Below are 22,600 nucleotides of genomic sequence, written 5' to 3'. Positions count from 1 at the left end.
AAGGACAAAGCATTTGGCCTGCCAGCTCTGTGCGGCAGTTTGCTGTTAAAATGAATCCCAGTAGGTTTTCCAAGAAGAAAAAATTGAGACTTATTTTTCCACATAAAATCAAGGTTTGTTTTTTTCTCTGTGCTTTCGTATAACTCTTAAGGGCTTCCATTGAGTTTTCTTAGATTTTGTGAAAGAGGGAGAAGGAAAACCCAGCATTTGGATCAAAACCAAGCATGAGAAATTTCAGCATAAAGGAATTTTCTTATGGATGTTTATAGAGGAGACTAAAAAACTTAATTCCAGTCCAGTGCAGTGACCCAGTAAACGCTGACATTTTCTTTTCTTCTCTGCAAATTCAACAGGAACTTGGTTAATTTGATGGCTCTTCCAAATGCCTTTTGCTCCTTAAAGTGGTATCAATTAGTATGTTGAGAGACTTCAATTCCTTTGGGCAGATGGTTTCCAGTATTTTAGTAGGAGCTTGTCTAAGAGCCTTCTTAGTATTGCCCATGGTTTGGAAGAGGATATTAAGCATTCCTACCTTTTCATCTGTTTCTGAATGTTCTGAACAAATAAGACTTTTCTTGGCAGAAGATTTTTGTTTTGGTTTTAAAATCTGGTATTAATGATTGGTAACAAACTGGTGCTGGGTTAATAATTCAGTTGTCAAGTCTCTGCACCACCTGTGTTCAACACCCTTCAAGGGTGGAGCCTAAAATGATACGGGAGCTCTTGCTTTAATTCTGAGACGCATGGCCAGGATAAAACATGGCCTAGAACATGGATTTTATATCACACCGATCTTCCAGAGATGGAAAACGAGCTGTGGAATTTCTGCTTGCTCCTCTGGGAAGCACTCCAAGGGTGCTGGAGCTGGAGGGTTTAGTAAATGGGGATGTTTTACCCCAAAACCGTGGTGTTTTCCCAAAGCGAGACACCTCCATGGAGACTGGAGGCCCATCCATGGAGGAGGAGGCATTCCATCTGCAAACCTCCTCCGTAGGCACCCGGCAACTGGATCAGCAACATCTGTTTCTCCAAGATGTGCGCAGTGCTGCAATATTACTTTTTTCCAGCATTCCTCTAATGTGTAGTATTTTTTCATATGCCAAGTATGTCGAGGCCATAAATGCTTTAGCATGCAGAGGATGTGGAAGGAGGGAAGTATGTCCCTTTGGATGCTTTCCCCTTCCCTGCCAGAGGGACCTGTCGGAGTGGGTGAGCACGGTGGGACTTGGGAGGACGGCCTGGGGTGACAGGACAGGGGGGATTCCCTTCAGCTGGCAGAGGCCAAGGTTATTACGTGGGATATTGGGAAGGAATCCTTCCCTGTGAGGATGATGAGGCACTGGCATAAACTGAAGAGAAGCATCATGGGCAAACTCAACGAGCTGAGAAGCTTCTGGAGGATTTTTGGAAAGAAACCCAGAGAATCAGTTGATTCTCGCCAAAATGTGGAACCCGTGCAGCATGGGAAATAATATCCACCCAAGGAACTGGAGGTGTAACCCTGGAGCTGCACAAGCTTAGAATCAGTGTCCACCCACTGTGGCTCAGTTTTGGGGGAGGCTGGCAGAGGGAAATGTGCTGCAGGCAAAGCATACTCCTTTGCTTTTATTTTTCTTCCAATAAATCAACCAGTGTTCAGTGCAACTCCAAAAGCTTTTTGCCTTTGGATTGGGAAGTGGGGCAGCAGGTAGGTGTGACGCAGGTTTTGCACAGTCACCGAACTGAACCCACCTTAAGCCAACAGAGAGGGTGAAAGGTAGCAGTGTTTTGGGGCTGAATCGGTGTTTTCAGACGAGGCAGCACCTCTTTCATAAAAGCATGTCTCTATCGACTCCTTAAGGAGCTCAGACTGGAGGGCTGTCTCCAGAAGCTGCCCCCTCCCCGTTGCAGGTCCCAGGTGTTTGTCTTGGCAGGAGGCAGTGTCTGCTCGGCCGGGGCTGGGATATTAAATGGAGGGAACACAGAGCTCTTGATGCTTTTCAATAGGGCTTCTATTAGGTAAGGGCAGGATAGAGCTGTCAGGCACCTGTGATTGTCCAACGGGGAAAAAAGGAGGGATGAGGAGTGGGGGGAGAGCCCTGGCAGTGTTTTCCAGTTCCATCAATAGAATGGTGAGGAGAAAGTGTTTTCTGGGTTGGTTTGACTGCTGAGTCCTTTGCTGCAGCCCAAGCATTGGTGGATGGAGAAATCAAGGATGATACTGGCTGAAACGGTGTGGGATGGCACAAGGAACCTCCTGAACTGAACTTCCCACACATGGAGAGCCTTGTAAGAGATTTTGCTACAAGCTGATTGATCCACGAGTGGCCCAAAGTGAGAATTAATCCAGATATCCTGATTCTGATACTTGGGACAGTTCTTATTTTCCATATATATATTCCTGATATGTATTTCTGCACTTAATGGTTGATTCATTTAGTTTCCATAAAATGGAAATTTAATTTCAGGGGCCTTAAGCTGAAGGACGAAAGGTTTGGATTGGGTATTAGGCAGAAAATTTTCCCTGTGAGGGTGGTGAGGCCCTGGCACAGGCTGCCCACAGAAGCTGTGGCTGCCCCTGGATCCCTGGAAGTGTTTGAGGTCGGGTTGGACGGGGCTTGGAGCCACCTGCTCTAGTGGAAGTTGTCCCTGCCCATGTGAGGGGGTAGAACAAATTGGTCTTTAAGGACCCTGCTAATCCAAACCAGTCCATAATTCCATGATTCTATAGGTGGGAAACAAGGGGAGTCCATTTTGGACGCTTGTAGGAGATGCAGGTAGAAGCTGAAACCAGACCATGGCAGCGTCCCTTTTTATTGGGTAACCCAAACCTCTGTTGGTCTTCATGAGAGTGAAGGATACTCAGCCTCTCTTGGTCAAATAAAGGCTTCTTCTGCCCTTGTTTTGAAGAATGGAAGGGGAAAGAGAAACCATTTGGAGAAATCTCCAGGCTTTGGAATTCTTGATGTACAGATCCCGTCTGCTTCCCCGTGTCGGTGCAGGTGTTGGACTTGATCTTGTTCTTTGAAGCAAGCAGGTTCGTCCTCCTGAGCATAGTCTCTCCCATAAAACAGGACACAGGTAGTTCTCCCTTTTCCCACTGAATCCTTCGGTGGCCTCGGATGGGAAAGTACCAGCCTGGCTCTTTCACACAAGCCTGCTCCACTCTGCTGAGAGCTGTGATGTTCTTATGCTTTCCTTCTAGGCAGAGTCCAACAGCTCAGTCCATATTTGCACCTGTGCGTGACTGAAGGGGTCACGAGTGGGAACCACCTTCTGGAGGGGAAGGGGGTTTTGGCATCCTTCGATCCCTGTGTTCATTCCTGATATTCTTCTTGCTTGTTTCTTGCTAAGGATGACCATTTTATGTAGCCTCGTGCTGCTGAGCCAGCTCCAGCCTGCTTTTCAATCTGCTTCCAGTTACTGACAGCCTGCTGTGTTTGGAGATGAATGTAGAGCCTTGAAGGTGATGTTAAGTTTCAATTTTTTAAGCTTATATCTCCCCTTGGAGATATAAGTTTAAAAATTGAAACTTAACATCACATTAAGCTTCATTTCAGCTCTTGCCAGTGAAGACCCAGCACGTGGTGTTTCCAGATTACCGTGTATGACAGTGAGATGTGCAGATCCTGAGACAGACAGAGGGTGTGTGTAATACAAATGAAGGTTCTCGTGTGGAGAGATGCAGGGAAGCTCTGTGCATCTTGAATTCCCACATTGTGTTGCTGGTTTGCTTAAAGCAGCTTTACAGATCTGTTCTCCCACTGTTCAGAGGCGGTTTAGGAGAAATAGCTGCTAATTAACGCCTCGGTCCCCCAGGGTGTCACATCAGTGTTTGAAAAGCTCTTTCTTTGCTGTACAAAGGCATTAAGGACAGTTTGAAAACATAGCTCATAGCATTTTCTTCTTTCTGAGATATTCTGTGTCTTGCAAAGTGTTCCCAGTACAGATACCAGCAGAGTTTGGCCTGGAGACTGGGAGCAGAAGGTGAGAGCATCCTCTGACCTCGTGGTGTTGACCATGGGATGGTTGGATGGGTTTAACAACCCAAAGCCTTTCCTACTCTCTGGTGATCAGTTTTAGAAGCACTTGACAATGGCCATCAGTGTGGCTGCTGAGCAAACTTCCTGACATTTTGAGGGTGGCCTTTCCAAAGCTGGCCTGGGAATTAACTGCCTCACCCACAGCGCAAACTGCTAGAAAAGGGGGCATTTGACTTCCTAAAATACTTTTGGAAATCCCACCCATAATGTTTAATACTGAAGGTAAATGTGGCCGTTAATGGACACTTCACAGCTCTCCCTTGTGCTCCCTGAATGAAGGGCTCTTTCCTCTTTCCCTACAAACACCCCATGCATATTTATAGGGAATCACGTTTCCCCTTAAATACTGTTGATTTTGGCTCAGGAAGTGATTCCTTACTTTAACCTGCCCTTGTAGGGTATTTTCTCAAGGCTTTATATTGTTTCTTATTCCCTTATGCTTGTCTGCGTCTTTTACATTTTGGAAGGAAAAAAAAAATAGTGTTTTCCAGGTTTTGCTTCATCCGTGGATTGTCCAGTAAAGGATACAAGGTTTGGTGTCCTCTGGGAAGCCCTCCTAGGTGGGCTACCTGGGTTTGGGCCAGACTGGGTTTGGCCTTGCTCCCACGTACCTTTTATTATGAACTCCAGCAGCACTTGCTCTCGCATCTCTCTGACTCCACAGAATTCCCTCTGTTCACTCTGCACCATTTGTTCTGGATTGAGGGGGACGGGAAGAACTGCAGGGATGAAAGGAATTAATGCTCAGAAGTCATGTAGACAGCTGCAGATACTGGGGAGCAAGGTAGATGCTCATGGGGTGCTGATGGGACCTTGGGCAGGTCTCTTCTGGATTCTCCCCTGGGAGAAGCGAGTCTGTAGGAAAGCCAAGGAGTTAATCCACTTCCCTGAGCCCCAGGGCTGAGGTGCTGCTGGGAACAGGAGGGTTTATTCCAGCCACTATACCCCAAAGGCTGCTTTTGGGTTTTGGTGGTCCTGTTGTCTTCCCTCCTTCACAGAATCCTGAGGACTGCTCCGGAGAACTCCGCAGCAGCGCAGATTCCAACCTGCCTCCTTCGGTGGATGGAAATTTTGAATGTCATTAATTTAGAAGAAAAAAGCAGTAAAATTAATAGCATTCCAAGAGTGGAGACTGCTTTCCTGGATTGCTCCATCAATGTACTTTTGTGGGAAAAAAAAAATTTCCACTACATACTTTTTTCTTGAAAATCCACCACAGCCTTTTCTCCAAAGGAGCCTTGAAAAATACGTGCTCCGAGCACCTCCCTGGACACCTCTCTGGCTGGGGGGAGGAAGCACTGGGTTGGCACTGCAGTTTACAGGGAGAATTCACTTGGAAATGCATAGCCTGCTTCTGCCCCTTCGTCTCCATTCATTTGGAAAACTTCAAGCTCTTTTTTTTTTGGGAGGGAAAGAAACGTGTGGGTTACAGTAGCATTCCAAGCACTTTATGCTTCATCCCTCTTGCTATTTGTTTTTAGAGCCTGGGTCTTTAGGCTCTAAAATGCCATATGGACATGTTTTCTCTCTTCCTTACCAGGCTGGAATGATAAGAACTGATGAGGATGAGTACTTCATTGAGCCTTTGGAGAGAGGAAAGCAGATGGAGGAGGAGAAGGGAAGAATCCACATGGTGTACAGGCGGTCGGCGGTAGCGCAGCATCGCACCGACGTGCTCCCCGATGTGCACACAGGAGGTACAGTGCCCCGGGGGGTTGCTTGCAGATCAATTCCAGGAGACTCCAGCCTATGGAAGCTTTTGAAGGAGGCTGTACAACTCCTGTTTAAAGTTTGGGCCCTGTTTCTTTCTGAGTAACAGCGAAATTGTGCCAATTTTATTGTTTTCCTCCTTCTGCTGGTTGCTATGAAAGCGGTCTGAAGGCAGCGTTGTTGATCGGATATATTTTGTCACATCCAAGAATTCCCCTCTGCCTTGAAGATGATGTGGTTGGTCCATCTGAGAATAATTACCGTGTCTGAGAATAATTACCATCGTGTAGTTTAATCCAGTTGCTTGTGTGTGTTTTTAATGTTACACAAATCCTCCTAAGCCAAGGCATTGCATATTGAGGGTTGTGAGGCTCTGGGCTCAGGATGAAAGAGCAGCTCTGCACCCATCAGTGCTCTGCCTTTATGTCAGTATCATTCAGCTTCTCACATTCCCATGTTTATGTTGTGTTCCCATATTGTTGAAACTGGAAAGGGTTTAGGAAATAAAAGAACAAGTATTTAGAATGCAGAGAACTTGAGGTGCTTGGCTTTTGGTGCCCCATCAAGGCCATTCCAGTTTACCTCGTGCATCTGGGAGGGGTTTAGCCTGGAGAAGAGGAGGTTCAGGGAGACCTTCTCTGAAAACTCCCTAAATGGAGGTTGTAGCCAGGTGGGATTCAGTCTCTTCTCCCAGGTAAAAAGTGACAAGTCAAGAGGATATGGCCTCACATTGCACCAGGGCAGGTTTAGATTGGATGTTAGGAAAGATTTCTTCATGGAAGGGCTTGTCAAGCCCTGACACAGGCTGGTGTGAGGGCTGTGGAGGAGTCACCATCCCTGGAGGCATTGAAAAGTCACGTAGATGTGGCATCTGGAGACATGGGCTAGTGGTAGCCTTGGCAGTGCTGGGGGAATAGCTGAACTCGGTCTTGGAGGGCTTTTCCAGCCTGAGGATTGCTGAAGGTTAAAGCAAGGTGCCCAAGCCTGTGGGGCCTGAGGAAGTGTTTGCAGTGGTGGAGTTGTCTGGTTGGTGTGAGCTGCACAGGAAAATGTTCCTCTTTCTTCTCTGTCCTTGCTCCCCCACCACCGTGCCTGGGCTGGAGGCAGCCATGCAGAGTACGGCCTGCTCACGCTTTGGGAGTTCAGCCAGCACACACAAGAGTCCACATTTTCAGTGACACGTGACAGATGACTCAACACAACAGCCATTAAGATACAAAAGTACTTAAAATTGTTGCTGTCAATGAAGTCATCACAGAACTGGAAGCGGTGTGGCAGCCTTTCTTGGCAGTGACGCAGGACACACTGTGTCGTGTTTTCCCTACAAGTCACTTTTCTGAGAGGGAGGCTTCCAGCTCTGGCTATGTGCAAGGAGCTTGCAGTCTGACAGGCCATCTGCTATTCCTGCAGGATTTCACAGCGTTTGGGGCTTGGTTGGGCATTGCTCAGACAGCTGGACAGAACGAGTGTAGGAGTTGTAATCGAAAAGCTGCCGTGCTGAGGGCAAGGTTTGAGCAGTGATCGCAGGGCTCAGCAGCATGGATGGGTTCCTATCTGGTGCTCTCATGGAAGTCAGCACACCTACCCACTTCTCTTTCCCTGCTCCTTTAGGCTGTCCCTTTGATGAAGCTTCCCTGAGCTGCCTGGGAACCAGAAATGTGTGGGGTTCTGGGGAAGATGTTGTGATGCCTCATGCTGCTGGATAGCTTGGGTTCAGCCTTCCCACCCTGGAGCAGCAGCCTGTGCTGATTTGTGTAGATAGTATCCATGGCTCTGGACTGCCTCTTTAGGGAATGACAGTGGCAATTTGCATGGATTGTTTTCCTCATTTGCTTTGTGCAGACACTGCTTTCTTTAGGAGCCTTACATGATATGCCCAAGAAATCAGATTGGAAATCCTGCCCCATTCCTGTAGGGAATTTTTCTTTGTAAGTATGCACAACCAGTTTAGGCCCCTTGAAGGATTCCTTCATTAGTTACTGCCTTTTTATACCTCTGTCTTTCCAGTCATTTTGGTGTGAGTAGGATCTCTTGCATATAAATGGACCTGAATATTTGGGGTTTGTTTTGATATCAGGGAATTGTAGATAGTTTTATATCTTCTATGCTTAGAAAATGCCTCTGCTCCCACTCAGTGGTATCAGGGAAATGTGGATAATTTTCCATATTTTGACAGGCTGTTGGCAGGATTGACTGTTTCTATGTCATGGGTAATCTGTCTGCTGATTCAAAGGCTCTTGTTTGACTGTGTTCCTTGGAATCTGATCTTCCTTCTGCTAGGTGAGGCAGTGCAGGGAAGCAGTAGGTCTTGACCACCAAATGTTAAAATAGATTTATTAACCCAAAATCCTGCTTGATCCTTGTAATGTCTGTAGGACAGGGTGTTTGCTGGTTTCAAGTGCTTGGCTCAGGTTGGTTCCCCTGGCCAAAGGAAGCCCTTCCTCTTCCGTGGGATGGATTTCCCTCCCATGGGAAATCCCAGCTATTGAAAAAACACTGAAATGCAGTGGGGTGTGACACTGGACATTTGGTTTTAAGCATCTGGGATGAGCATCTGGTTAGGCCTGCTCTGGGAATCATATCACAGAGCAGGATGGTGTCTGGAGGTCCCCATGGGTGTAAATACACATGGCAGTCTCCTGCCAGCTTGTCCATGTCAGGTTGTCCCGGGATGACATTTGTAAGCTCGACTTGTCCAGTCATTTAAGTCTTGATCCTAAAGACACTGAACATCTGCGCTTCTCATTTGGGTTGAGTGCTGCAGGTAGTCAGCATTCACGTTGTGTTCCTCCCCAGTAATGTCTCTTAAATCAGAAAGTGCTTATCCTTAAGGGCAAACAGAAACAAAGGCCAGGTCTCCATGTTGGGGGTGAAGGGTCTGAGGGACAGAGAGCAAACGAGCTGTGCAGACAGAGCTGAAAGAAACAGAGCAGTGTATGAGGCTGTCGTGTTAAAACATGGTTTAAATAAATCCTTGCCATTTTCTCTCCAAAACAGCTTTTTACTTAGGAATGGAAGGAAATGCTCCCAGGACGGGCCTGAGTTTGGGACGTTTTGGAAGTGTAACAATGATATTACTCTGTCTGGGCGGGATGAAAAGAAGCTACTCCTTGTTAATAAGCTTAGAAACATCACTGAAATAAATGCGTGATCATTAACCTTATTCCTTGAAAGGGCTCAAGATGCAGCAGAAACAGGCAAAGAACTTGTAGAATTTACAATCAAATTTGCACCTAGGAGTTCTACTGAATGTGGCTCAGGAGTGTGGTAAAATAAAACCCAAGCTGTGTTTCAGAAACGTAAAAGCCTGATCCAAGTCCGATGGAGTCAGTGGGAGCGCTCAAACTGACAGCAGTGGGGTGATGAGGCAGGGTTTGCATCACATGCTGCTCGAGCTGATAACTGAGTATTCAGTTTATCTTTCCTCCTGTTTGTTCATTTGTCATTTTCTCTGTGTGCTTCTGTGTGGTAGAATGATGACAACCAGCCCTGAGCTCAGCGGTTACACAGCGTGGCAATGTACTCGGAGCTTTCCTCTTTCATCCTCCTCTTCGCACCATAGTATTTTTAAATGACAACCTATTCACCCAGCAAGCACTTGAGATGAAAGTATTTTTGTAATTACTTCCTAACAGTGGGAAACAAGGAGTAGGAGCCTTTATCTCCCGGCTTCCTTTCAGAATTTTCATTTTCCCCCAAGAACCAGAGTGCTTGTGTGTCTGATGGGGTTGCCATGGCGCTGGCGTCGAGTGTCTTTGTCCCAGGTGGGAAACATGTAGGAGGAAGAAATGATTTGGGAATTGCTCCTGGTTGCCTGGGAATGAAACCCTGGAATAGAAGGTAGAAGAGTGGGAAGACTGTTGCCTGCCTGGGAGACCTCCCTGTGCACTTCCCCAGGCACATTAGTGGTTCTCAGGGACACTGTCGTGCCAGAGGGTGTCTGAGCTCTTTCTCAGCAGAGTTTCTCATGACCTGTGTTCTGGTGGAGGATATTTTTGATGCTGCACAGCCCACCACACAAGTTTGTGCATCAGAACAATGGGGAAGATGGAAATGATTTCTGTGTAGACTCATTACAGCATGTTGTGTAACATCCTCTGTTCAGGATGGACATTCTTGTATAAACACAGCATCCCAGCGTGGTCTGGGTTGGAAGGGACCTTAAGGACCATCTTGCTCCACCCCCTGAACACCTTCCACTATCCCAGCCTGCTTCAAGGCCCATCCCACCTGGCCTTGGACACTTCCAGAGATGGGGCAGCTTCTTCGGGGCCTCACAACCCTCAGAGGGAGTAATTTCTCCCTAATATCAGGCCAAAAGTCTCTCTCCAGCTCTCTGGTTGTCCCCCAAGAGAGGGCCACCAATGACTTGTACTGGTGGCAATAACCTGCATTGTCTAAGGACATCCTGTTCTTTGTCCAGCACTTCTGGAGCTGCTTTTGCTTTTAATTTAGCCCTCTTCTCTTACATTGAAGCTGAAGTGGATTGTCTGAAGTTCTTCACTGAATATAGTTTGTGGGGTTGGGTTTTTTCTTTTTCTTTTTTTTTTTTTTTTATTTCAGGTAACAGTTTGCTTAAGGAGGTGGTAATCAAATAGAGCAGGAAGAGATCAGTATGGTATAAAAGAAGAGGAATGTTGGTGATGGGTGTATAGGAAGCAAAGGGAAACACAGACTTTAGAGTGAGGAAAAGCTTCCAGGTTTTTTTTAAGAAAGAAAAGCCTGAGCAGGAGTGGATCAGAAGGTGCTGTGAAGTGACTGATGTGCTCTGTCTGTGTCGGGGAGGTTGTGCCTGATGATGAGAGCAGCAACATCCATCTGCTTAAGTCGTCTCCTATTCTTGGCAATAACAAAGGAAAATGATTTTTAAATAAAACCAAGGATAAAGGCTTCATTCCAACTGCAGGCACCCTGCGCCAGAGCAGTAAAACACACAGAAAAATCTGTATGAAGGGAAAATTGAAAAAATGGAGACAGGTCAGTACATTCAGCTTGCAGCCATTCCAAGGCTCATAGCATTTTCCAGCAAAAACTCCCTGTGCCCCCAAATTGCATAGGAAGAAGAAGACTTTCAATAAACAGTGGTGCTGACAGAGAGGGAGAGGGTTTTAAATATTGTGTAAGCAGCTGGTCCTGTGTGGAGGAGCCTGTTTGGTTTACCGATGACATTCTCAAAGTGACCTGGGAGAGACAGGCCAAGGTGAGGACCACCCTTGGGTGGCCCATGTAGGACTGAGGTCCCTGGCTTGGGTGTGAAGTGGCTCATCTCCACCGCTGAGTTTGATCAGAAACATGCACATGAGACAGTTCAAAGTGCTTTTTGTGGCCCAGGACACACGTACCAGGGTGGCACTCCCTGAGAAGATGGGAATGAGAGTCAGAGGAGCTGCCTTATCAGGGGGAGTTGATGTGAATTAGAGGTCAGGAAGCAGAGGAAATGAATCCTCCCACGGCTTGTGGGGGCTGGGGCTTGTTCATGTGTTTCACATGCGTATCCTACAAATGTAGGACCAAAATGGGAGCACCGCGAGACTCTTTCACTGGGAGCAGAGAGTCTTGTTTGATCAGTCTGTGTTCTACAGCAGGCTTTCGATGGGAAAATGAACTAAAAACATAGCAGTTTGTGTCTTAACATAAAAGAGTAATTTCCGTGCTCTAAGACTCTTGCTGGACTTTCTCCTCTTGAATTTTCTGCAGTTTCAGCATTTTTCCCCACTGTGAGACCCTTGGTTTTTAAGAGGTTTGATGCTCAATAAATTTATAGAAGGATCCTAGAAACAGCTTAAGAATCCAAGCTGAGGGCAATTTAGTTCATTTTTATCTTTGAAAATACCTGGATGAGATGTTGTGGCAGAGAAGGAAAATGCATCTGGTGTGTTTTGAATGAGCAGCTTGGATGCCACGCTCCTGCTTTTGGTGGGATCCAGGTGGGGTTACTGTGGACTAATTCTTGCTGTGCCCCGTGTATTACACCAAGATGTCCCAGAGCTCGCTGTCACCCTTCCCGTTCTCCCTTCCAAGCATGGTGCAGATGATAAATGAACGCGTCTGCTTTGTCGTGTGTGGGATGACACAGAGCTGGGCAGCTGGAGCTGACAGGAACGCGGGTGCCATGACTAACGTGGGAGCATCAGCCTCCGACTTCACGGTGCTCCCAGTGGACCGCGTTTCTTCAGATCCACTTCTGGGTTGCACAAGTGCATAAATCTTTCCAAAACGCAATAGTAAAACACTGCAGAGTAACAGCATGACCCAGCTGTTGTTTGCTAAGAAAACAGGATTGTTTTGTTTTTTTTTTTCCAGAATACCTTGCCTAATCATTCTTTGGAGTATTCCAATAATGTGGGACAGGATCAGCCAGATAATTAGGGCTCTGGAGGTTATTAAAAGTCACACAAGTCTGAGTCTGCAGTTAGACTTGGAAAGGAGGGAACTGACCTCTCAGCAAAGCTGACTTCTCGTGCGTGGTGACGGGGAGAGGCTGACCTGTGGGAACTCTGGGTTGGATTCCACCAAATACCATGTGGTTTGGGAAGAGAACCCAAGCAGGGATGAAGAGCTTAGCTGGCTTGCACTCCAGGAGTAGCCAAGGGAAGCATTTCGTTGGTGTGTCTTCCTTTGCAGCATTATTGGCAGGGCTTATTTCTCAGCATTCCCTGGAAAGGTTTGAGGGCCTAGCCACAAGAGGCATGCCCTCGTGTCTGTCTCCTTTGGCATTTTACCTCTCCACCCAGGTGACAGGCAGGCTGCTGCCTCCCAGCAGCCGGTGGCATGCCTGCAGGGAATAGGTTTGTCCTTCCCATTGTTCCTGGCAGCAGGCCGGGTGTGGCTAGAAAGGGTGGGATCTTCCTTCTGCTCCCATAGTTCTGCAAAGGATGCCTAGCAGTGGACCTAGAAATCTGGATTCAGACGCTGGCATTCTCCATGGAGGACAGGAGTGGTGGGCTGAGAGTGTGTGTGGAAGTGCACACTTGATTAGCAAGTGCTGTCTTTTTGAGTGATATGACTATCCTGTAGCCATAAATGCAAAACCTGGATCACAGAGTTTGGATAACAATGTGTTTGCCAAGTAACTGTGTTCTGCAATCCTAGAGACATCAAGTAATAAATCAGCACCACCTGGTTAGGCAAATTAGAATAACAACTTCCAAATACACAGTTTATCTTATGTAAAATTCTAATAATACCTAAAATAAGTTTCAACTGCAACAGGGTTAAACACAGTGTAAACTGAGCTCTTTTAGTCTCTGCTGGAAACAGAAACAGGTGATGCAAGGCCATCCAAGGAGCTTTGTGCTTTCTTAATGGAGAGCTCTGCTCTGCCTTTCCACTTCTCCTCACTAAGAGCTCCAGAGAACATAAAGTCACCATTTCCAGGAGGAATAGTAGTTGTCCTTTTCTCTCCTAGACAAGAAATCTGTTAGAGGTATTAAAGTAAGAGGTAGTAGGTTAGATGGGACACTGGGAGGAAATTCTCCCCTTGGGGCTGGTGAGGCCCTGGCTCAGGCTGCCCAGGGAAGCTGTGGCTGCCCCATCCCTGGAAGTGTTCCAGGCCAGGCTGGATGGGGCTTGGAGCAGCCTGGGCTGGTGGAAGGTGTCTGTAACCCAGGAGAAGAGGACCCTGGGGGAAGAGGAGAAGCTGCCGAGGATGTTCCTCAGGAGCTCTAAATGTAGCTTGAGCAGAATCACTGGGGATGATGGCAGGCTGCTCTGCCAAACAGTGATGTACTTTTCACTTAGGTCTTGGACTTGCTAACCAAGTTAGGGAGCTAATGAGGAGCCAGCTACAAATTAGTGTCCTTTTCTTCTTTTGTTTCTGGATGTAGATTTTCATTTGCCTTTGAGTATCTGTGATTTGATGATGAGGACTCTTTGTGATTTTTTTCCCCCTTGCTTAGGGCAGAAAGGAAGCTCAGGGCCAGCCCATGGTGAAACTGGGTTCTGATCTTCCATGTTTCCTCATGACATGGAGCAAATATCTCAAACTCTGCTTAAAAATCATGTTGCTGAACAGGAAAAATTCAGCTGGTGCTTCTAGACTGAGAGCAATCCCGAGTATATCCCTTGCTTTCATTTGATCTGTGGCGAAACCTGTTTTGAAAACTCCTGAGAAGTACCTCAGAGTGAAAGGGTAACTCGTTGTACTCTGTGGCTTGTGGAGAAACTCTAGCTGGTATCATCACAGATGATGTCACTAGTAGCATCATAGGTTTTGTTGATTTTCAGCAAGAGCCCTGTATTCCATAGATCTATGATAGCAAGAATTTACTACCTTATTTATTTACTTTTTGAATGCTCAGTTCTAACCAACAGACAGTGAGTGTCCAGAAACCATGTAATGATTTTTTTAATCTGTTTTAAGTAGTTTGTCCTAAAGAGTCCTTGAAAATGCACTACCTTATCCCTGGGTTCTGCTCAGGTTCTTCCACAGCCAGCTCCGTGTTCTTTTTATTCCTGATCGCAAGTGACTTTGCAAACAGATGCATTTGAGCCTCTGCTTTGGTAGTTTCATGGAATTTTTCAATTTGCTTTTACGGGGTTGATTCTCGATTTGTTTCAAGCCCCTTTTCTTAATCAGAGTTTTCCCTGCCAAGAATAAGTAACAATATAGTTTCATTACTTCCAGCGCTTCAAAGCTTCCAAGTTTCTGATGCTGAGAACATTTACTACTGGAAGTAAAAATCAGTCTTCCTTTAGTTAACAGTGCTCTTTAATAGGGAACACAAGGGGAGATAAATCAATTAAAAGTATCTGTTCTTTGTGCCATGTTGTGGGGGTTGATTAGACACTTGGTTTAATTGGAGGAAGGCTGATGAAGTTCTGACCTCCTCAGATCTTCTTCTTTTGCTCTTTGTCAAACATGCTCTTTTTTTTTTGCTGGCGAGACAGAATCATCATTCATATTTATTTTTTTACATCTGAATTTTGTCAGGCTGCTTGGAAAAGTGGGACAATGAAAGCCATCTGGGCATCCCATCCACTTCCATTTGGAAACATCTGCCTCGTTATTAGGAACGCCTCACCAGCACTGCAGTGAACAGATGTGCTCCCTTTCCATCTCCTGGCTCACTTAGAACTTCTGATAGTGAGAGAAATTCGATAGGCACTAAACCCCAAATGCCTGTTTATGGATCAGGCCCTCTAATACCACTTATTTGGGAGGTTTGTTCCCGTGTAAAGGAGAACCCTGTGGCGTTTGAGGGAGGAGGCGATGGGGAAAAGGCAGCAATGTCTGCTGCAGGTCATTCCCTGTCTCTGTCTGTGGGATTGCAAGCTGAGCACTTGTATTCCTGAGCCTTTGCCACGCAGGTCGACTCACAGCTGTTCATCAGATGTTAGGCTCCGTGGAAATCCAGAGTCCTCTGCCTCCAGCTGCCCTGTCTCTCTTCTTAAAGCCTTAAGAAATCAGGCTTGAGATTTCTCTAAAGAGAGAGAACTCCCTGCATGGAATTCACCATCCCTCTTCGGAGCCTCACAGGTGATGGCACAGTGTGCAGCTGTTCCAGCTGCCAGTATCTCCACACAGCTTCATACTTTGCAGTCCCTCCACAGGTTTCCAGTGAGAGTGGTGAGGCACTGGCACAGGTAGAAGATAGGATTGTGTCTGCAATGCCAGGGAAGCTGAGGCAGAAGCTGGAAAGCCAGGGAGAAACTGGAAAGCTGTGCTGCTGGGCAGTGAGTTCCCTCAGATGCTTTTCTGTGGAAGAGCAGAACTGGACAACCAAGAGCATCTGTGAAACCTTTTAGGTACTTGGGACATAACAAGCTGCTTCCAGCATCTTCTGTGAAGGCTTGTTTGGGGTGACAATTATATTTACAGCTGGAGTGGGATATTCAAAGACACTGCAGGCTATTACCCCAACTAGAAGTGGGTAAGTTGATGCCCACAGGTTGGAAGTGGCTGTTCCACAGGGGCAGAGCTTCTATCCAAATCAAACTTCCCAAGTCCCAGGCAGATACTCTGCCTCGCTGATGGCTCAGGTGTTATTTGTTTTTTCAGGATTTTCAGGTCAGCAGCTCTTTGTGCTCAGCTGGGTTTTTGAAGCTGTTTGTTGTCCCGACCCAAGACCCCCTTTGTGCAGATCAGCCTGGGCTTTTGGGACACCCCCTTCCTCTGTGGATGTGGTATCTGGGTAGAATGGCCTTGTGCATATTTTCGCTGTTATCTTGGACACTCTCGTGGTCCATGGACTGTTGGGAAATAGCTTGGGCTTGGAGACATTTGTTGCTCTTGGAATGCTGACTTACAGTGCATTCATGGAAAAAAAAGCAGGAGCCCGAGTTCAACAGCATTCAGTGACAGTTTATAGTTGGAGCCTTTCCTTTATATTTATGCCAGTGGAATTTTGAGAAATGGCTGAAATTCCATGTGGCGAGAAAGAGAGGCTTATTATCCGTGACTAACGCTTGGATACACTTTTTAAAATTGGTATTATTTGCTGTTGTGCCACTTCTACTCTTGTGCTCCATTGGTTTGTTCTGTTGTCTCCTAATTTTGAGCAGCCTTTCTCTCACCTTGGACTGCCACTCTCTCATCATTCCCGCTGCCTTCCTCCTTTGGGAGTTCAGCCCCTGCAGCCACACTGTCAGCCTGGGATCCAGAGCCGGGCTAAGCTCACCTTTGTGTTAGTTAGGGGTTGAATCCAACGTGAGGGCTCTGCATTTTTGGATGACAGGATTGAAAATAGGACTCTTTCTTGCTGCATTTTCGGCAACACAGTATTTGACTAAGCATTTCTTCCTTGTAGTTCTAAGTCATTAAATTTATTACTTCGCTTAAGAGGTCCTTTTATGTGTCTAAAGTGAACACTTGGGCTGTTTTCCCTCCTTTTGCAGAAGAGAACTGTCTCCTTTTTGTCGTATTTCTAGTCAGACCCACTGTATGTTCGATGGAAAATTCTTCCTAAATCTTCTCCCCTCTCAGGTTCTTCTCCTTTTTATTATTATGCTTTTTCTCGCTGTCTCTGTTAGCTTTCCACCAGACTGGAGGGCTCATTAAAGCAACCCTGTGCAGGAAATGGAGAGAGGTGCAAGAATGGAACCCTGCTCGCCAAAGAGGGGAAAGTTGGCAGCTCTCCTCTGACAGGAAAATTCCTTGGATTTGAGGAGCAGCTTCATTGAGAGAGTGCTACTGAAGGGGCATCAAACGCTTGGTCCAGTGTCATTCCACAAATAAATGGCATTTTGGATACTCACGTATTGGGATGAGGTTCCAGCAATAACCTTCCAATTTATTTGAATTCATTTGTATGTGGGAGATGGAAATTTATGTTTTGTCTGAGTGTTCTTGAGCGTCAGGAGGGAGCAGGTGGGCTCTGGATAGAAAGAAGTACTACTTCCCTATGGAAGATGCTTCCAGAAGACCTCACCTCCCATTCCCGTGGCGGACTGCGGGGATGAACCTTGCCGAAAAGCTCCTTCTCCTTAGTCCCAGCTTTTTCAAGAGAAGTAGTCCTTGAAAGAATGGTCTTTCAGGTCAGAACAGGAGAATTTATGATTATGACTCTGTGCTATTTTGGACGGGATGGGGATGGGGAAAAGGAGAGGGGAATGATCAAAATATCCTGTGTGGAAACAGTGCGAGTTAGATTCATAACACATCTGTGCGAGGTGCAGGCGAGGCTGGCACGCTCGTAGGAATTTGGTGAGGTGGAAAGGAAAAAAAAAAGTGCTTAGTTGTGTAAGAGCCTATATGAAAAAAGGAAAGTATAAAAGGGGGTGGATCCATAATGAAAGAAATCTGTGTTGGTTTCTGAGGGCCAGTGTTTGGGCCTTGCAGAAAACTTTTTGCCCCCAAAGAATGGCCACAGCAAAGTGTAGATGGGACCCTCTTGTTTGCCAACCAGTTCTGTGGTGTGGCAGTGAAAATCAGCCCTCCTAAGCTACCTCTTTGCTGGGTTATTTCCCTAAAAATAGTGTGATGTCAGTATGTCTAATGTCAGGCTGTGTGGTTTTTGTAAGTGTATCACACTTACTCCGTGTAATTGTAGACAGAGCTGTGGGTAGATCAGATTCTGCTCCCTAAGGAATTGTGAGAATTGAGAGCTGGCTTTTACTTCAGGACTATTCTCTCCCTGTCAGCCCTTCCAGTTTTAAAATCCTCCCTTCCAGAAAATGCTTGACTGGGAGACAGCAGAGGCTTTGACTGGCTTTCTGTGATTTCACATAATCTGCCTGTGTGTCACTGAATATTATTGTTCAGCAACGAATCAGAATTTGTTGACCCAGCACAGCTAGCTGGAATATGTTTATGGTCACTCCATGTATTTTTTTATTCCTCAAAAAAAATTACTCCTTAATCATTAATTCAGTCAGTTCTTATGTGCAAGTTAATTAAAAAATTAAGGCTTTCAGCTGGAGGTAGGGTTGGTGGGCGAATTAAACTCTGCAAAACTTCAGATTTATGTACCTTAAAAGCTAAATATTGTAATCCAATGAATGTATCCAAATGCAGAGTATGTGTATCACGGGACTGTGGAATCCTGGGGTGTTTTGGGTGGGAAGGGACCCCTTCCGTGTGCAGACATGGCTCTGCTGCTGCCTGGCAGCGGGCTGCAGCGGTGGACGAGCCCTGCCTTGGATGTGGCCGGTGTCACTGCAGGTGCACGAGCTCGGCAGGAGGCTGGGCTCCCAAACCCAGCTGCTGGACTTTGTCCTCTCAGAAGGTTGGAAGCCACTCAGTGCCAACTGAGCAATTAAGGACGATGATGCTTTCAGCCACGTGAACGAGTGCGGGGGCAGGAAGCCCCTGGGAGGAAGTGACCCATTGTCACATGCCCGTGACTCACTATCACTGTTTGAAGTTCTCTTTGTCTCATTTTTTTTTCCAGTTTTACACATTCAGTTATTCCTTTTAGGTGAGTGATTACTGTGGATTCCATTCTCCTGTCTCCTTTAAACACCGGTCTCAGCAGAAGCCATGGGGACAGCTGAGTCTTGCCCGTGGTGTTCACATCCTTAGTTCCCTCCTGTGCCCGTGGCCATGCAGGAGAATCACACTGAGGGTGCTGAAGAGTAATTTTGCCTCCTATACTCCTTCATTCAGATTAGAATGGAACCAGGCCCAGCTATTCTTCCTGTTCTGTGTCTTCTGTGAACCTTCCGTGAGAGGGGGAAAGAAGTGGCTCAAGGCCCACTAAATTCAGAAATCTCCTTTGATTTCTTTATGTGCAGAACTTCTGGCCTTGGCACTTGGACAGAGCTTCATATCTTCCCTCCTCCATTTCTCATTTGGCCTTTTAGACTTCAGGTGTCAGGTGGTTGGACATGAGACTCTCAAAGGTCCTTTCCAACCTTAACAATTCTGTGATGCTGTTTTATTGTAACAGGTCACATGGTCACTCCAGCCAGTGACCTCTAGATGGATTATCCAGATTTTGAAGCTCCATCACACAGGCAGGCCAGGGGCGAGCTGCCGAGGCAGCAGGCAGGACCCAGATCCCAGTGTTAACTGGTCCCCAATTTGTTGTGGTAGTGGTCTCCTGCGTCTCTCAGAGGTTCAGGAGAACTTGGAGCAAGTCAGTAAGAAGCGTGTTTGTGTCTCGTTCCTTTACAGAAAGAAACATTTAAAGTGCCTCTTTTCTTTTTCCACTGTTGCCATCACAGTGTCCTTCAGCATTTTTGTAGTAGCAAAAATGGTGTGTCTGTGCCCCACCTTGTCCCCACTGGCATTCTCCCCTTGGAGTTTTACAATGTGTTTTCACTGCTGGTCATGACTGGAATGGAAAAGCTTAGCTGCCTCAGCTGCTCGTGGCTCTGCTCTCCAGCTGAACAGCAGTTCTGCTCTCCAGACAAGCTCTTTGGCTTCTCACAGGCAGGAGAAAGCAAATCTGTCCTGGAAAAGGGCAGAGATTCTTTCCTGAGATTTCTCCTTGCATAGATCATGGTGGGAGAGCCTTCCCCTTGGTGTGGATCAGAGCGTGGGGATTTTACATCCTTTGTGGGGCTGGACCAGCACACACATTTAGGATATTTAGGTGAAATATCAAATTCTGCATTGGTGGCTTGTGCAAGTCCTTCCTCAGCAGCTGTCGAGCTCCATCCCTCATTCCCAGGGCCTGGGGAGGATGGTGTGTGTGTGTGTGTGCTGTGTGAGCCAGGACAGCTCCCTGCTCGGAATAATCCCCCTCTAAGGGAGCCGGGCTGTGTCCCGCTGTCCCGCTGTTGTGTCTGGACAGTGTAGCAGGCTTTGCTGACTTCCAGAGGCTTAGGGCAGATCAAGTGGTGATCGGAGGGTAATTGCTGTTGACAGTGGGCAGTGGGCTGCTTGCTGAGCCCTTGCAAAGGGCTCTGGCTGGGCCTGCAGAGGATCACCAGCCGGCCTGCGTCCTCTTGCACGGTTCCTGTGGCAGCAAAAGGTCCCACACGTTTAGGAATGCATTCCTTACACAGCTTTTAAAAACAAGCAGCTGCGTGTAAACACGGCTCTGCCTTTATCCCAAAGAAATGAGCAACCCCAGGAGCAGTTAGTGCCCTCTCTGTGGAAACTGCTCCCATTTGGCCCGGTCTCTGCCACTGAAAATTCACTTACTGTCTTTTCCCTGGAAGCTGTGGCTGCCCCATGCCTGGAAGTGTCCAAGGCCAGGCTGGATGTGGCTTGGAGCAGCCTGGTCTGGTAGAAGATGCTCCTGCCCGTGGCCAGGAGGCAGAAGGAGATGGGCTTAAAGCTCCCTTCCGACCCAAACCATTCCATGGGTCTGTGAAATAGGAAGCTTGGCTCCTGCCCTGCTTTCAGCCAGCTGGCAGAAGCTGGGTCATATGCCAAGGAGTGAGGGAATTTTAAGGCCTTGCTATAATGACTTCGTTCATGAGCACTGGGGGGACTGCATCTCTGCCAAAGCAACTTCCTCGAGCTTTGGAAGCTCACAGTAGTGCTCTGGTGCTGAAAATACCTGCTTGAAGAGTTTAGACCCTGGAATTCCTGTGAAGCCTTTTGGGATCTCAGGGAAGCTGCCCAAAAATGCAGACAGCTCAGGCCATCCAGCATTTCTTCTTCCAGTAAGTTCTGAATTAGCAGATGAATTATGAATGCAACCTGTGCTTTCAGAATGTAGTGGGTTCCCCCCCTTTCTGGATTGCTCTGTCCTTTTACAGTGCATTATTCCAGTTAGGAATCCAAGGATGCCTTAAGGGTACTCCTTTGTGAAGTAAAAGTGATTTTTGGGTTGATGTAATGATACATGAAGGCATGAGTGCTTTTAAGGTTGTTAATGCAGAGCTCTCTCGTGTTCCTGGGCGAGTGTCTGACTGGAAAGTCTTGGATTCAATACCCTTCAGAGCTGGAAACTTTGGGAGTAAAGCCTGGCCGCTCTGAGCTGTAAAATCAAGCCCTCCCATAGCCAAACTGGGTTTGGTTCCAGCACCCCAGGTACCCCAGGTGTGCACCTCAGCAGTGGGCCAGGCTGCACATTCTTGCTGACTTACTTCTTATCTGCAAACAAAATGCCAGAGCCTCTACAGATGCTTTTTCCATACTTTTGGACATGGAAACAGATGATGATTTTGCAAACTGGGACTTCTTTTTCCTTTATATTTTTCACCTTTTATTGCAGCTGTGTTTAAAGGGCACCATTGATATGGAATCAAAGAACTTGGTGCGGTGTAAAGTGAAAAAGAGACGGCTTTGCTTGGTTTATTGTGTCCAATATGTGACCCAGAGGCCTCTCCATGTCCTCTGTTTGTGTGTAACACCAGCAGAAGGTGTCGCTCAGGTCTCCTAAAATGCCAGACGCAAATGCTCAAAGTCTTCCTCACATGTCCAAAAAAATCCTGGCCTTTACCCAACAGAATGTTCTCCTGGGATTAAAGTAGAAAATTTCAGTTCATTGCTATTAAAGTCTCTGAGCTACATGTGTAAGTTGCTAAACTGAAGGAAGAGTGACACCTTGTAATAATGTCTTGGTTAAAGACCTGGAATTGTCAAGAGACTGTTTTTAATACATTTTCATACTTCACAATTCAGGGTCCAAGCCAGATTCCAGCCCTACCCATAATTAAGTTTTTTAAATAATGACATGTAGTAAATATATATTTTTAACCTGTTCTAAAAAAAATTCCTCAAACAAAACTAACCACCAAATCACCTGTACCTCCAAAATAAAATTGCAATATATATATAGAGAGAGACAAATAATTAAAGAAATGGGGAATGGGGGGATGTCTTGCTACTGGGAAAACAGGAATTCCAGGAGACATGGTTTGTAGTTCCAGGAAAACTACCTATTGGCCAAGTTGGCTGTTAGGGCTAAAGCCCAGCTAAAAATAAGGTGCAGAGCAGATGAGCCAGGGCAAGGCCGGGCAAGCCCCCAGGCCGTGTTAAGCCAGCGTGGAGCTGTGATCTGGTATTAGTGGTGGCCCGGCAAGGCGCTGGAGCCTCCGCGGGCTGTGCAGGGAGCAGCCTCTGGGGCTTCTCCTCTGCCTGTCCCGTGTCCTCCCTCAGCTTTGGATTGTTAGAGGGCAATATCTCTAATTCCAAACAAGCTTGGTGTGATCCTGAGCTTTACTCCTCTTCTTTTGATTGTATGTTAGAGCCCCACGGCAACAGTTCCACCAGCACCATCCCTACTAAATTTCCACAGATCCAAAAGCCCTTTCACCACAAATCAGGTGAGTGCAGAGCTGCTGCAGGCTGTCCAGGGAGTGTGTCAGGCATGTCCTCCAGCACTGGGAGCTCTGGAACAGGCTGGCATTCCTCTTTGCTGTTTGTTTCTGGTCATGGGATGGAAAAAGAACAGTTAATAGTTGACCTAAATTCAGGCCTGGTTAATTATAGTTTCCTTCAGTTCTGGCTTTGTTCTGTGTGTGTTTGCTGCCAGGTAAGGATAACCTGCAGTCCTAGAAAGCCTCATGCCAGGGAGGGAAGTGATGAC

The 22,600-nt window shown here is 46.8% G+C and overlaps 1 protein-coding gene across 2 annotated transcripts in view; it reads left to right on the top strand.

Moving 5' to 3' along the window:
• ADAMTS3 (ADAM metallopeptidase with thrombospondin type 1 motif 3) overlaps positions 1-22,600 on the top strand; it is a 57,426-nt gene that overhangs the window by 15,124 nt on the left and 19,702 nt on the right. For both annotated transcript variants that reach the window (XM_038136172.1, XM_038136173.1), the window contains exon 4: positions 5,563-5,719. In XM_038136172.1, the coding sequence (XP_037992100.1) occupies positions 5,563-5,719 (157 nt within the window). The remainder of the gene's footprint in view (positions 1-5,562; positions 5,720-22,600) is intronic.

Source organism: Motacilla alba, chromosome 4 (genome assembly GCF_015832195.1).
Source record: "Motacilla alba alba isolate MOTALB_02 chromosome 4, Motacilla_alba_V1.0_pri, whole genome shotgun sequence".
In the NCBI taxonomy this organism is placed as follows: Eukaryota; Metazoa; Chordata; class Aves; order Passeriformes; family Motacillidae; genus Motacilla; species Motacilla alba.
The sequence above is the reverse complement of the archived record's forward strand: the minus strand, read 5'-3'. Positions and strand labels throughout refer to the sequence as shown.